Here is a 15,515-nt window from a genome sequence, read left to right as displayed (position 1 = left end):
TCTAGGCTCATTATCAATCGACTTGACAAGCTCAACTCTAACACTTTTTTTAATATGTATTTGTATTTTGCCAAACCTACTTAAGCTTGGGCCTCATACCCCACATTATAGACCACATAGCCACATACTAGAAACTCGAATTCCTAGCCCTATACTTTGAACTTTGAACTCAAGCTCTGAACACCATGTTTAGACTTAAGACTAATACCCTGATCAAAGCCCGAGTTCCATTACCTATACTTTAGGGGAAATTCTAAAAAGACTTCATTGTGTCGTTTATAAATCCCACCATATATTTTCCTAAATATTTCAAACTTTACCCATAAATAGCCTTGACCGACACCACCTTCCTTCCCTATCCATCCACCCCGCTTGCATCGCCTCCCCCTTCCTTCTCCCGTCTCTTTTTCTGCGTCTCTCTCTCTCTCTCTCTCTCTCTCTCTCTCTCTCTCCCCCTCTCTCTCCCCTTTATCTTTAGTCTAGTGCAAAGGAATGTTGCGACAAGGCTTCCATATCGTAGGTTGTTGTCCTTTAATATGGAGGCCTGCAAGGTTACCGATCTCCCCTTGCATCATATATGCATGTCACGTGGATGGTAGAATCGTGACCCACACATATATAAATTGCAACTAATGTACCTAAATAGATGATTATAGTCTTCATGCAACCCGCACATGTGTTTTATTTAATAATCAATTGAGGAAATTTTTATTATTGAGTAAGATTTGAAAGCACGTTACAATTACAAAAATTTAAACAAAAGTAAAATTTAAATATGAGACAAACCACGAGGATCATTTGTAACATTAGCCCAATAATTAAGGGGATAATTAAAAAGAGGTTTTGATTTTTATTATTACACAAATCAAATCATTGGAATCAACTTTGCCAAATACTTGGAATGAAATTTTCATTCCCTGAAATGAGCATGGTATGACATTCTCAAACAACCTATTCCGCCAACCAAACAGACTTGGGAGTTGCAATGCTGATTTGCTCCAATTACACTGCAAAGTCCGCACCGTTTGATTAATGGTCATCCTCCACGTCCATTAACATAAAGTTGCCACGTGGTCGGGTAGTTGTTATCGGATCCGGAAACGAACCCAGAAGCTCAAAATGGATGCCTATATAAGCCAGTCCCTGCTTCTCCCGCCCATAACGTTCGTGACTCTCCGACTGAGCTCGCTCTCTTTGTCTGTCAGTCGGTTACTGTACGCGGCTCGATCGCCAAAATGGAGGAAATGGACGAGACCGAAGCTCTACCTCAGGTCCATTTTCGACTACTCTCCCTCGCGTATTTTCTTTTCCTCACCTTCTGTTTGGTTGCCGATAAAATGGAGGAGAACGAAAGAAAACAATAATTTAACTGAGTTTCTAGTCCCGTTGATTTTGTAGTGAAAGAAAACAAAAATGTTGCTATTCAATGGAAAACAAACCGAAAGAATTTGTTCGATTATGTTAAATTTGAGTTGAGATCATAACACTCAAAAATTTGATTTCCTCAGTTTGGTTGCCGAGAAAATCGAGAAAAGCAAACCGAATTATTCTTTAAATTGTTGTCGAAAACTTTCGCAGGTGCCAAACGCCCCATAATAATTAGACTGTAAGCTTTCGCATCTTTAATTTTCATATACAAAATATACTAAACGGTGGTGCATGGAGAAATTGTAGCGAACTGAGCTATTGTATTGATTTCTGTCGAATACTAGCTATGCAAGCTTGACTGGCAGTTTTATTGAACATGAAAAAACAGAAATATATGAAAATAAGATTTCAAATATTTTATTATTTTGGCTATGGTTAATGTGCTTCGCTATTTTAAGTGAATTGTTGGTGATTTATATTACAATTTGTTTTACTAGAACTTTTTCTGTTTATGCAGTAAATTGGTTTTTTTTTTTGTTGGGATTTAAATGCAGGTTTACATGGCATGCATTCTACACGGCCATCGGTGAGTCCTTAGTTCTCACCTGATCTTTGTTATCAATCCGTGTTTATACATGCCTTTTTTTTTTTTTTTTTTATTGCTAATGTCGTTACTCATGAATATGCTATATGGTCTATACCTTTTATTCTTAATCAAACAGTTGAAATTGATGACTTTGCTACTCTTTCATTCCAGAGTTGGAGTTTCTTATTATGATTCCAGTATTCGCCAACTTCACGTGCTGGAAGTTTGGGAAGATGGCAGCATGGACTTTCCCTTAATTGATTTGGGTATGACCGTATGAGTTTCATGTCTCTTTAGGGATCCATTTCCTGTACTCTGTTGATTTGGTACTGTATGTCCTGAGACTGATAATTTGATTGGTTTTCCTCTCACTCAAATGATCTCTTGTGTTCTTCCTTGTGTCTGGTACCTTCACTTTTAATTTAGTTACTGTTTAGCAAGCATAACTTAATGTATCTTTTCTGTTTCTGTATGGCTGTAACATTGTTTCAGTAAAATATCAAGCTAAACCCCTGATCATTTACACAAGCACTAAAAGTGAAGAATCTTTCTTGTCTGCTTTACAACGAAGTGGTATGTTGCTATTAAATGGTTGGTTATGAATTTCAGCATGTGGGCAGTTGTTTACTTTTTAAAGTATTGCAGATGGAACAACTGAGGCTTTTACCGTGAAGCTTGTGAAAAGTTCAATATTTAGCTATGAGCAAGCATGGCACAGGTATAGAAGCATCAGCAATACATACACCAATGATTTTGTTAAACATAATTTGAGTTTTGCAAACTGGGCTGAATATAATGGGTTCAACCGAAATTATGTTTCATGAGTGTCTTTGATGTAATAGTCCACAATAATATCATTAGTATTGTTTTTAGGCTTTGCAGATAGGTTCAGATAAGAAAGCAAAGGCTTTTTGTTGCAATTTCCTTCACATGTTTGAAGTTGCGAAATTCAAATTTTACAACTTCATCATGTTCAACTACTGCATGTTGGCTATGCAAATCCTTGTTTGCGGTTCCGTTCTATGTAGGGCATTGTCTTCCCATCAAATCACAGTCCATCATCTCTGTTCTTTCATTACTATGTTTTATCCATCATCTGTCATCATCTCCATTTGCCCTGCATGGAAAGTTTGTTAATAAAACTAAACGATAAATGTTATTATTGGTAGTGCAATGAAAATAAATGCTATACGAATAATTGGATATATTGCTCTCTGTCTCTCTATCTCTCTCTTATTATTACTATTAGTTTTATAAGACATTATTTCTATTTTTATTACCATTATCACCATTCATCATCATCATGTCCATGTTTATTGTTATTTTGGTTTCTGAAATTTACAGATTGATATACCTTCGAGTAATGGGAATGGATGATGGGTTAAACATAAAGGAGAGAATTTGTTATGTAAGTTGGGAAGCTATACATATATATATACACACACTTATATCTTCTAGCTTATGATCATTTTGTGTTATGGCGCTACTTCATTGCTTGTTTGTTATCTACAGTTGAGTTCTATGATGGACATGGGAAGTGATGTTCAAGTTCGTTCCAGTGGAGGCCTTCTTGCCATATTAGAGAATGAAAGGGTTGTAGATACACTTGAGCAAATGGAATGTGCAAATGCATCAATTGCTATCGATTCAGTTGTAGAAGTTTCGTTGTATCCTTTTATGTTGTCTCCAAGAATTATTATTATTATTATTATTATTTTGTTCTTTAGGGGGGGGGGGGGGGGTTAGCTTCTTCCTTATCTTTAAAATATATTTAACGTTGGTATAATGCTCAGGACAAAATGTATTCCTTTACAAACAAATTAGAAACAATTTTCTTAAACTTGATGCAGCAGCTCACGAGGCGTTGCAGATATTCCAAACGGATAAGCATCCGAGCCATATGGGCATTGGTAGAGCAAAAGAAGGGTAGATTCTAAACTATTTGCTGAATAATTTTCTTTGAAAGATATTCTGATATTCTTTAATTGCAGTTTCTCTGTATTTGGCATGATGAATAAGGTTAGTAGTTTTTTCTTTTTTAATTTTCTGTTAATTTGCTAGTTTCCAGCTTTGTATTGGGCTAATTTACTTATACTTAATTCAGTGTGTAACGCCAATGGGGAGACGTCTCTTGAGGTAAATTTTCTGATTGAGAACTTTGTGATGCAACTTCTTTGGATATTATTCTAACCCAAAGGTTCTTACAAATGCTATTTTTCCTCATACTAGAAACTGGTTTCTAAGGCCAATATTTGACCTTGAAAATTTGAACAGTCGTCTCAATGCCGTATCCTTGCATTTTAAATTACCTAACTGCTTAAATATGACTAGTATCAGTTAGCCAAAAGAAGATCAATGCTATCTTAAATCATATTAATTAAACTGGTTCCGAAGCCTGAGACCAGTGCCTTAAGAATAATATATTGACTTTCACAACTATTGAATGAACTCTCTTGACAATATAGAATTGACTTCTTAAAACCATTAGCTTTTAAATCCATATTAGCCATGGCCAAAGCTAGTTTTCTTTGACAATTAAGATATCATTCTTTCTTTCTTCTGAAGAACTGATAATTTCTCTACGTGAAACTCTGAAATCTGTAAAGGACATTCCCCACATACTCAAGGTACCATTCTTTATTCTTACTTCTATGCTTCTGCTGCATTCTGTATGGTTTTCTTTTCCAAGAGTAAAATTTATGGTTTTAGATTCTGTAGCTACAGCTGGAGTCTGTGTTTAAAATCGGAGAGCCCTTTCATGCACAACTGTATATCATGGCAATGTCTGTTTTGGATGTGTTGTCTTTATTTTTAAATTTGTGAAGCTTTTCTTTTGTTTGTTGAAGAAATTCAACTCCCCAAGCTCCATATGTACCAGCGGTGATTGGACAGCTTTCTTAAAGGTACTTTTCTTGAGGGTGTAATAACATGGATATGATAGACTTCTTGTCCACCCTACTTGTATTTTTCTTCCATTTTTATTAATAAGGTTTGTGTTTCTTATAAAAAATGCTAATTATGCCCCAACAGAGCATAATCTTCATAAAGTGATGATAAAACTGTCATTTTTCCTTTACTTTATCGACTTCTCAGCGAAAGCTTGTGTATTTTGACTGAACATTGTTTATAATTTTCGTTTAGAGTGTTTGTTCACTCTTGCATGTGAACAAGATATTTGAAGTAGGTGTTTCTGAGAGTCTTCAAGAGCATGCAAAGTACTTGAATTTGGACATTGTTGAGAAGGTATGAATATATTTCTTCTGTTGCATTTTCTGTTAGGTTGTACCTTCTCTTTCTGTTATACTTATTTACTAAATTAATAATTTTGTTTCTTGGTCTGTTGTCTAAATTTTTTGTAGGCTGCTTCATGCATTACAACCGAGCTTGCTTATGTATACGAATTGGTTAGTTTATGAAGTAGCCTTCAATATTTTACAGCTGTCTTGCAATAACAAAACAGAAGTTTATTAAGCGTCAATCCCATAAGAGGAAGAAATTAATCTTTCATTAGGTTGAAACCATGCATGTGTAGAAACTCTACAGTCCATACACATGTGGTAAAACAACTCCAGACAGAAACTCATTTGAGTTTACTGTAAGTTTTCCCTTTTAAAGGAGGGACTGGTCTCTGAACTTTTTGTCCAGTTCCCACAAACATTTTGCATCATCGATTGGTGAGAAGTTGTATCATGTCTGGTGTAGCCTCCTGGCTTTATGGCATTCATTTGATTTCCTTCTTATGCCTGGGTTTCCCTGCATTGACATCTTTAATATCGGCAAATGTGGAAGCTTTGGTCTTTATTTAGATATGCTTCAACAATTATACCATCAGCAATGTGTTTTGTAGGTAATTGGTGTTCTTGATGTAAATAGAAGTAAAGAGAAGGGATATGAGACAATTGTAAAAGATGATTTCTGTGATGAGGTTAGGCATAAGTCCCAAAATTCCCTTTCGTAATTGTCCACTCAGAATGCATATTTGCCTTATTTGCCATCTCATCATTGTTGTTGTTTTAGTATAATTTTTTGTTTTGTTTTTGTTTATGAGGTTAGTTTGATGAAGATTTTCTGTTAATTGAATACTGAGATCATAGAATTTCTTTTGTGAGTTAAACTTATATGCTTCTTCATGTACTATGTTCTGTACTGCGGGCTATTGTCTGATTTTGAGTTATTTGTAATATTAACAAATCATTCCCTTCTCTTCTTGTCTAGTTAGATGAGCTCAGGCAAATTTATGAGGAATTGCCTGAATTTCTGGAACAGGTAATTGTTATACAATTCAATTATACTTCTAATTAGAAAGTAGATTGGAGTTGATTTACCAAATAAGTTTTTTTATTTTTTTATTTTTATTGTGCAATTGCCTTGCAGGTGTCACAGATGGAACTTGGAAGGCTTCCTCATCTATGCAAAGACAAGCTACTTCCTTGTATTGTTTATATACGCCAGATAGGTTCGCCTCAATCACATAGCATCTTGAAGTATTTTGTTAGGTGTTATTATGAATTTATATAGATTTTCATAACATAAAGTCCCTCTCATTCTATCCAAAAAAGGAGTCCCTCTCAATTATCAGATAATCAGTACATGAAGAATTTTAAGATAATTTGATTTGTTTAATCTAGGTACATCTCCACAATGCCTTTCCCTTTTTATAAATGCCTTTTGTGTGTTGTTGAGTTGTAGGATACTTAATGTGCATTTTTGAAGAAAAACTTGATGAAGCTACCCTGGAGAAAGTTCAAGATTTTGAATTTGCTGTAAGTTGATGCTTGCATATTAAAATTGATATTTTCTTTTGTAACTAGTATGTATTTGCATAAGAAATTATAGCTATCAAAGTTAGTTCTCTGATGCAGAAGGAGAAACAAAAAGATTCTTTTATCGTACCCCAAAGACACGAGAGTTGGACAATCTGCTGGGAGATATCTATCATAAAATACTAGGTATGCCAGATAATTTAGACATGAGCAATGTGTTATGGCAGCCTAGTGTGTGCTACACACAATAACTATTGTGGGTACACAATTTATTAATTTTTGACTGATGTGATGGTAATCAGACTGACTGTCATTCTGATTTAACTTTTTATTATCTTTTTTTTTTTCTACAACTGTTTTCATGTACAAAATTTATTGATAAAGATATGGAGAGGGCAATTACTCGAGATTTGGTGTCGCATATACTAATATTTTCAGAACATCTGCTTAAGGCAGTAAATTTTGCAGCTGAGCTTGATTGGTGAGAATCATTTCAATACCAGTGTTCTCGCTCTATCTCCCTCCCTTCCCTCACCCCATACTTTGATAAATCTCTCTTTTTTTCCAAGTATATTTTTTGTACTAATATATATCTTTGTGTATGCATTTAGCTTTTTGTCACTGGCACTGGTTGCTCGTCAAAACAATTATGTAAGGCCTACTTTGACCATGGATTGCTTGATTGATATACAGAATGGAAGGTGAGAGATGTCTGGTTAATCTGTATCATTTCATTGAGAATACCTCTAGAGATAATTATTTACTTAGGGTTGGTAACAAGTGTTCTTTTAATTTCCAGACATGTTTTGCAGGAAATGGCAGTAGACACATTTGTTCCCAATGATACAAAGATTCAAACAGATGGTAATGGAATTATACATTTAATTGTGCCATATTGAATTATGATCAACTCAGTTCAGGAAAATAAGAGATCCCATCTTTGCATACTAATTACTTTTCAATGGTTCTGCTGTTTCAGGAAGAATTAATATCATCACTGGTCCTAACTATTCAGGGAAAAGCATCTACATAAAGCAGGTCAGTAATTGCTTTTTCTTGGAAGCTGCATCTCCCCTCCTCCCCATATCTGTGTATACTGCCTGTGTGTCTGTGTCTGTCATTCATCATTCATTTTTAATCATGCAATTCTGCATGTACGTGTATATGTTATGTAATTCCTTCAAGTCCAAAATATGGTTTCCAGATATGAAATATTGGAATCTGTTTTCGAGCATCTATCCATTTGCCTATTCTTTTAGTGGCTGTGACTTGCAACAAATTAATGGGTTTGTCCGTATCTTCCAAGCTGAGTCTATAGTGGTGATAATATCAACATCATGTAGATAAGTATATGTAATAAACATGGTTGACTATATTCAAAACACTTCATAAATACCTATTTGGAGTATGATTTTGAAGTTTGTCTGTTAAACATGTTAAAGTAAACATGCAATGATTCTTCAGAAAGGCAGAGTTAGTTAAGCTAGTGGCCATTTATGAACAAGGACATTCTCTAATTGGGAACTTTGCGTTGAGTCATAAACACTTGCATATTTATGTGTAAATACCATGCCACTTGCATATTTATCTTTAAATCACCTTTTTGCTGAATTTTTTGGTGCCTCGTTGATATAGTTGGCTATTAATTATTGTCTCTAGTGTAGAAATTCATCTTAAATCGACACGTGTTGAAAAGTTTTCTTTTCCAGGTAGCTTTAATTGTTTTCCTGTCCCACATAGGAAGTTTTGTACCAGCAGATGCGGCAACTGTGGGTTTGACTGATAGGTTTGACCTGCATATTACAACACCTTTCTCACATTCAATATTATGTTTGTATGCCATTGATCATAACAACCGCAGTTTCTATTTCTGCTTAACAGAATATTCTGCGCAATGGGAAGCAAGCTCATGACTGCAGAACAGTCAACGTTTATGATTGATCTGCATCAAGTTGGGATGATGCTGAGGTATACTCAAAATAGGCCCTTCAAAATTTTCACTGTGCTAATTTAATGGATTTAGCTTTCAGCATTTGCACTCTGGATGCATGTCATTTTTAACACTTTTGACTTGTGTGATAAACCTGAATTTGCCTATTTTAGTAATTTAGGTAAAATTCAGAGTGCTCAAGTGATAAGATTATCTTACATGGAATGAGAGGCATTTTAAAAAGGCAGGGTTAAACTTGTTACTGAAAGAACAATGAGAAAATCATTCTCTTTTATAGCATACATGTTAAGTAACTGAAATGAATCATATGATTGCACTGTATCATTGTATTAAAAAATTGACTTTATTTGTTCAGTAACAGCTGACTTGGACAATTATGTTGAACAGCGGTAATATTTAGTAATTATTGGTTGCCTCCTCTCTAGTAATATCCAGGCTCTGAACTTGCTTAATGGTTATAAGGCTTCAAAGTATCTATTATAAATTTATATTTGAGGAACATTTGTACATCAAGAACAGTATAAAAAAAGAAGAAAAAAAAAAGAATATTCCTTTTGACTATTTTACATAGATTTGAGAAAATTAACAGGCAGGCAACTTCACGGTCTTTGTGCCTCTTGGATGAATTTGGTAAAGGTACTCTTACAGAAGGTTAGTCTCACCCCTCCCTCTCAAGCAAGAAAAAGTTCTATAACGAGTTTAGCAGTTGCAGTATTGTATAAACATTCTCAATATTGTTTCAGATGGTGTTGGTCTGCTTGGTGGAACCATAAACTACTTTGTCTCATATGATGATCCCCCAAAGGTTTCAGGCTATTCTCTTCATGCAACGAGAGTTGCATATCAGTACCAATTGGTTCTTCCAAATTAGTCTTTTCAACACTTTTTTTTCACTAGATGGGCACCTGGTCACTCTGATAGTTGAAGGTCGCTTTTGATGGGTTTTTCAATATTCTTTTGCAGGTTCTGGTGTGCACTCATTTGACTGAGTTATTCAGTGAGAGTTGTTTACCTAAAGTATGCAAGCCTGTAGAGTTAATATACAAGTAATTCATAGTTCCATGTTTGAATTGTGCAAGTTGATGGGTATTTTCTTTTTCTTGTTTTAGTCCAAGAAGATCAAGTTTTACACCATGAGTGTGCTGAGGCCCGACAACTCTGCAGATGTTGAGGATATTGTATTCCTATATAGGTAAACTTTCATTGCCTCTATACATAGCATTGCGGCAAAGGAAATGTGTCATTCTTTCAGGAATGAATAAGACGCCATTTCGTGGAAGGTTTATAGTGGTTTTAGTCACAGGGGTCGTGCTGAAAGGATGTCCTTGAACTATCTGTTAGCACATTCAATCTACATAACTGTGAACTTCTATGTCGTCTAACGACTTGGCATGCATCTAAATCTTGCCAACCTGCTGTTTGCTTGTGTGACATAATGTGTATCAGTCAGTAGCTAACTCTTTCATTCCATCCTCAATACATATATTATATTTTCTCACTGCTGTTGAATGTAGTTTTGCTACTCAACGTTTGTAATTTTACTTTTCATTTCTTGCAGGCTAGTTCCTGGGCATGCACTTCTTAGCTATGGTGAGTACAAACATACATACATGCATAGAATATATATCATATATATTTGTATGTATGTATAGGAAAAACTTCAAAATTGGATCTCTTCATAGAAGCTGACCGTGTGTTACATATATACACACATATATATATATATATATATATAAATGCATGTATATATATCTATGTAAATTGGGAATGCCTACTGGATACTGTTATTTGAAATCACACTCTGTTTACATCCTGCAGGTCTGCATTGTGCGCTACTTGCTGGTACCTTGTTGGAGCTTAAAACTTACATTCGTGAATTTAAGAAAAGGGAGAAAAAGTTCTTTGAGTTCTCCTTGTCACACACACACATGCGCACACATACATACATGCGCAAGCACATAACATGAAATGAGTCTTTGGGTTCACAAACTTGTATTTCCTTCCCTTTGACTAAAATCTTAATTCTAAGGAACTGTTGGTGGCAGCATCAATTTGCTAGTAGAACTAATTGTATTGTTTATATAGGTGTTCCAGAGGAAGTTATTAAAAGAGCAGCACATATATTGGAAAGTATTGGGAATAATAAGCATGTTGAACGATTGTGCAATGAGAATGTATCAGCTCAGGATCAGCAATACCAGGTTTTAATCCAAAAAACTGAACTCAGATATGAAACATGACATATTATATAGAGTAACGCTGCGCCTGCAAAATTCCTTTTCCATGATTCGACACTCCATATGGGCCTATGGCTTTCCGTTGGACGTGCCATGCACCATATACAAGGGGTGGTGTATGACAATATGAGTGATGTGCATAGCATGCTATTAAGCTACCGTGAAAAGCAATCAAACAAAATTTTATGATTTTCCTGTCATATATTGCTGTTGTTAATTGTAGGAAGCTCTTTTCTTGTTTTTTTATTTAAATGCAGAATGTAGTGGACAAGATGTTGGCATTTGATGTTCACAAGGGTGATGTAGGCCTGTTTCTTCAGGATTTATTTTCATCTAAATCCTAAAAAAGCTCTAAAGGTAACCTTTGTATGGCTCCTATCTTGTTTTAGTAAGTATACGAATCTGCAATACAATATTTAAATATTTAAGTTGCTTTACTTTTTTTCTTTTTCATGAACACTTTATGTTTTGCTTTGCATAAACTTTTCCCAATATGATATTGTGAACGCAGAAGGTTTCAGTTGGATCTGGCTGCCAATGTGTGAGGCATTATCTCTACCATCAGTGGATGACAACATTATCTTCCCTTCTTCATTCAATAGAAAGGTTAAATGATTAGGCCATATAATTCTTTGCTTAATCTTCCCTCTATGTATATATTTCAAATCGAAGATTTTTAACTCATGTGAAGCGCAAGATGGTGGCATATAACTCTTTTTTTCTTTTCAAATTTGCAACGTTTTTTTTTTTTTTTTTTTTTTCTTCAAAGCAACCTACAATGGTAGTGTACCCACTATTTTTGTGATGGTACACATTCTCTCTTTGCTGCACACATGCACCTAGCCTAAGTAACCTCCTAAGAAGGCCATGTATATTCTATAAAAACTCTAGTTAAGGTGGCTGCTTTGATTTGGAGCCTCTACTGATGAGATTTTATAGAGCAACTAATTGCTTCACATTGATTGGGAATGTGTATTGTGAAGGACCGTCAAAAAGTTTATCCACTAAGATGCTATTAGTTGCCTCTGTTGGGTGGAATTTATCCCAGAAGACATGGTCCCTTCTGTTGGAGCAGTAGGATGCAATTGGCAGGCAAGCAACTTTGGCGTTAAGCTTCCCAAGTCCACAACATGCAGCTTTACTCTCTGTAAATCCTGAAATGAGAAATATGAAATTTGGGTTTTCAGTCAAATTACAGCTAAAATGTTACTATGCCTGAATTATAAAAAGAACATAACTTTTTTTTATGTTATCAGACTGACAAACACGTAGACACATTTTACCCGATTAATAATTATAATGTAACATGTAATAAAGAAGGAAAAGAAGATATGAGTACCATAAGAAGCCGGGTTTTGAATGATATCAAGCAAGACGCTGTTACTGTCAAAGTAGGAGTAATTTATGTCCAAAGTTGATTTCAATTTCTGCAACATCGACTTAAGCCCTACATTGTACTTGACAGACATTGAGTTTGCTTCTTCATTGCATTCTTCTGTTTGTGCATTCCTATCTGCTGGGCAGCACCCAACTGGCCCAGTTCCAACAATTACGAATTTACGTGCACCAAAATTATGGATTTGCTGCCAATCAAAATAGGAAAAAATTTAAACATTAAAAAATGAGCTAATAATATATATTAAGTAAATGTGTAGCAAACAAATAAAGAAGTAGAGAACTGAGATTGGAGGGTTTCTAATCAAATACGTCTTGCAAATAATGTTTTGATACAGTGTCAAACAACAATTCAACTCTAAAAAATGGACTAATAAATATATTTGAAGGTAAGCTAATGTGTATTTTGTTACCTGTAAATGTTGTTTGAGATCAAGCACCATCAAATCCACATACTGCTGCGGTGTTATATTCTTGCGGAGATTGGATGACTGGAAGTAGCCGAAGATGTCATTGCTTCCAATCACAATGACAAACAGAGATTTTGATAGATGGTCTTGGGCACGGTGGGATCCTAATTGTAGTTCAATCCTTTGATGCACTACTTTTGAATAGTAGAGTACTTGTTTTGTCAAAGGAATTGACTGACGCTGTGAGATTAATAAGTAAAATGATTTAGAATACAAATTAATAGGTCCTCTGTCTTCCAAGACCTTTATGTGGGCTAGGAGCCTAGGACTACATTGAGGAATCTATCTATCTAATATGTAGCCAATCATTTGATCAGTATATTTAACACCCATTTTTTTCTTCAAAATTTCTAAGACTGCTATGGAGTCTGGGGTGTATTGATTAGTACACTTTGGAAAAATTATTAATTGTAACCAATATATATTCATATGATGTAATTAATTTAATGTGTAAAAATATTATTTATTGTTATATTTATATTAATAATATTCACTCATATTATAATACATTAGATTGAATACACACGTCAGTTACTTAGAAAGAAGAAGTAGTTACCGGCTTTGAAAAAGGTGGACAATGCAATTGAATAATATTCTTTTACTTGAAAGTGTAAAAAATCCTTGTCTAGAAAATATTTATGCTGTGAAATTATATACTTACGTAAAGACTAAAAGTCAATCTCAACAATAATTTAGATTGAAAGGCTCACGACACAAGTATTATATTGCGAAAATATCTTTCTTGTTAGGGTTACTGGGTTAGTTAAATAAATGCTCCTTTGTTTATTCTCAAGCTACTTTGTTTATTCGAAAGATGCTTGAGAATATTTGATTGGACTTACATATTGATCATCTGTGCCATTGAAGATTCCAGCCCCTCCAGAAGCGAAGCTAACTCCGGCTACGAAGGATGCGTTTTTGTTGTTGGACTTGGATACAAGAGAGAGATATGGCGGTGAAGTTGGTAATCCCACTTTCGCGGCTGCCCAATAATCCATTGTACACCCAAACATCAATTACAATTATAACAACATCCATCATACATGATCTCACAACAAGGGTAAGTACTAATTAAGTTCTCCGATGCTTGGTTTGGTTGAATAAAATTTTTACCAAGAAAAAAAAGCTATGTAATTTATATTGATCTTATATATCAAATATACGAGAAATTATTCTGTATAACCGATATATTGACACATGGTATAATTAGTCTATATGTGTTATAATATGAGTAGATGTTATTAATACTATACCTTACTAATATAAACACATTGTCCAATAATACCCTTACATATTGGATTGGTTATACCATGTGATAGTATATTAGTTATACCCTATAATTTTTCTAAATATACCATGCTAAATTAGTGCCCGTAATTAATTAGCCAACTCCGTGAGCATATATGATCGATTTAACTCATAATTAAATCGGTGGACTTTTTGGCCTTTTGGGATGTAAATCACAAAAAGGGCGTTTGCTTGATTATGAGAAATTCTTACATATCGGATGTATAGAGCGCCTTTCTCACACAATTGCTATTCTGGTCACATTCAAATATAACTGATTATTATGAGAGATATTATATACACCATATATTTTTTTAAGTCCGATTAATCCATCACATTTCCTTGGAATCCTTCCTTGATTAGGGACCAACTTGGAACTAGTTCTTATGCATGCAGTTAAAGTGATTATCCCTTTATCACTTATGCTAAGTCAGCCTAAGTACATATACCTGTAAACATGCATAGAGTATAGTGTAATGATATTTGAAATATTAACTTACCAAGAAAATCTGCAGCATTCTTGCCATTACAGAACCTCCCGGTAGCTTTCTTGGTTGGAAAATCGATACCATTGTGAGGAAAATTTGCCTTGGCAAGAGATACCTTCAGGTAATTGTTGTTACCCACATCAGCCAGTGAGTCTCCAAACACATAAATGGCTGGCACCATCTGAGCTTTTGAGGAAGTGATTATGAAACCAGAAATGAAGAGAGAGAAGAAGAAGACGATATTGATGAAGATATTAGTCATTGGAAACTGATTAACATTGTAAGCCATGGCCATGGTATAGGAGATGAATGATAAGAGAATTGCACTCTGCTCCTTCCCTCTAAATTTGGTATGTGATATTTTGGGTTGGTGAATGAGTGAATTGGGTTTGGCTTCTTATAGGGGATAAGTCAGTCCATCAAGTGTACATTTTCGTGTGTGGAAAGGAGACAATTTAGGCGTGTGGGCCTGTGGGGGCTCTAGCCTCTTGCACTCGTCTGAAAACTCTTTTGTTTGTGGCATTGACACATTTGTCATTACAATAATAGATATTATCAGTTTCTACACTCTTGCTAGCTAGTCTGTTTCCAATAAAAACTTTTGTCCTTGGGAATACTTTTGCCAATGCCAAAAGCGTTTTTGGACAACTATTTTTCTTTTAAAAAAGTTTAGATGAAAAATCAAAAGAAACAAATTAAAAGTAAGGCATCAAAAAAAGTAGTACTCAAAAGTCCTTTTCAGGGTTAGGAAAACACGTTTAGTACAATAAATTGTTAACATGACATACATTGCTTATTCCTTAAAATTTTAAAATTTTTGGAGCAAAAATAATTGTCCAACATAGTATCAGAGTTATTTGCTATGGGTTTGAATTCTCAGTTTTGTCTTCTTTTGTCTGTCAGTATATATACTGCATATGAGTGAAGAGTATTAGTTTGTTATATATTGCTGACCAATTTTCTAAAAACT

The 15,515-nt window shown here is 34.7% G+C and overlaps 2 protein-coding genes across 3 annotated transcripts; one reads left to right on the top strand and one right to left on the bottom strand.

Moving 5' to 3' along the window:
* The first annotated feature begins 1,179 nt into the window (after positions 1-1,179).
* On the top strand, positions 1,180-11,542 carry MSH5 (MUTS-homolog 5). Of its 2 annotated transcripts, XM_086239160.1 has the most exons (35): positions 1,180-1,271; positions 1,923-1,954; positions 2,126-2,220; positions 2,447-2,527; positions 2,600-2,672; positions 3,299-3,362; positions 3,467-3,621; positions 3,779-3,880; positions 3,946-3,973; positions 4,059-4,090; positions 4,184-4,241; positions 4,495-4,581; positions 4,801-4,857; positions 5,096-5,197; positions 5,314-5,358; positions 5,802-5,879; positions 6,170-6,220; positions 6,329-6,410; positions 6,644-6,717; positions 6,804-6,903; positions 7,102-7,198; positions 7,329-7,418; positions 7,517-7,581; positions 7,697-7,755; positions 8,427-8,503; positions 8,599-8,685; positions 9,258-9,319; positions 9,412-9,473; positions 9,632-9,685; positions 9,778-9,860; positions 10,227-10,258; positions 10,487-10,510; positions 10,754-10,869; positions 11,163-11,262; positions 11,417-11,542. In XM_086239160.1, the coding sequence occupies exons 1-34, from the start codon at positions 1,236-1,238 to the stop codon at positions 11,247-11,249; spliced, it is 2,427 nt and encodes an 808-aa protein (XP_086095286.1). In that variant the 5' UTR covers positions 1,180-1,235; the 3' UTR covers positions 11,250-11,262; positions 11,417-11,542. The 2 variants fall into 2 exon arrangements, with proteins under 2 accessions (XP_086095286.1, XP_086095294.1); XM_086239168.1 differs by lacking the exons at positions 5,314-5,358; positions 5,802-5,879.
* Positions 11,543-11,615: 73 nt separating this feature from the next.
* Positions 11,616-14,898, bottom strand: LOC147298321 (GDSL esterase/lipase At5g55050-like). Its single transcript, XM_086239181.1, has 5 exons — positions 14,558-14,898; positions 13,613-13,752; positions 12,714-12,950; positions 12,245-12,488; positions 11,616-12,059 (listed from the first exon to the last, which is right to left on the bottom strand). The coding sequence occupies exons 1-5, from the start codon at positions 14,838-14,840 to the stop codon at positions 11,839-11,841; spliced, it is 1,125 nt and encodes a 374-aa protein (XP_086095307.1). The 5' UTR covers positions 14,841-14,898; the 3' UTR covers positions 11,616-11,838.
* Positions 14,899-15,515: the final 617 nt, after the last annotated feature.

The sequence above is a fragment of the Dryas octopetala genome, chromosome 1, assembly GCF_963921425.1.
Source record: "Dryas octopetala chromosome 1, drDryOcto1.1, whole genome shotgun sequence".
Lineage (NCBI taxonomy): Eukaryota > Viridiplantae > Streptophyta > Magnoliopsida > Rosales > Rosaceae > Dryas > Dryas octopetala.
This window is presented reverse-complemented; position numbering and strand designations above follow the sequence as displayed.

Excerpts from the sequence above, each read along its gene's own strand:
- MSH5 (XM_086239160.1), top strand. The coding sequence starts at position 1,236 with ATGGAGGAAATGGACGAGACCGAAGCTCTACCTCAG. Across the intron at positions 3,622-3,778 it reads TCAGTTGTAGAAGTTTCGTT|AAACAATTTTCTTAAACTTG; the intron begins GTATCCTTTTAT and ends CAAACAAATTAG. Across the intron at positions 7,199-7,328 it reads TTTGCAGCTGAGCTTGATTG|CTTTTTGTCACTGGCACTGG; the intron begins GTGAGAATCATT and ends GTATGCATTTAG.
- LOC147298321 (XM_086239181.1), bottom strand. The coding sequence starts at position 14,840 with ATGGCCATGGCTTACAATGTTAATCAGTTTCCAATGACTAATATCTTC. Across the intron at positions 12,951-13,612 it reads ATGGCACAGATGATCAATAT|CGTCAGTCAATTCCTTTGAC; the intron begins GTAAGTCCAATC and ends TTAATCTCACAG. Across the intron at positions 12,489-12,713 it reads ATCTCAAACAACATTTACAG|CAAATCCATAATTTTGGTGC; the intron begins GTAACAAAATAC and ends TTTGATTGGCAG.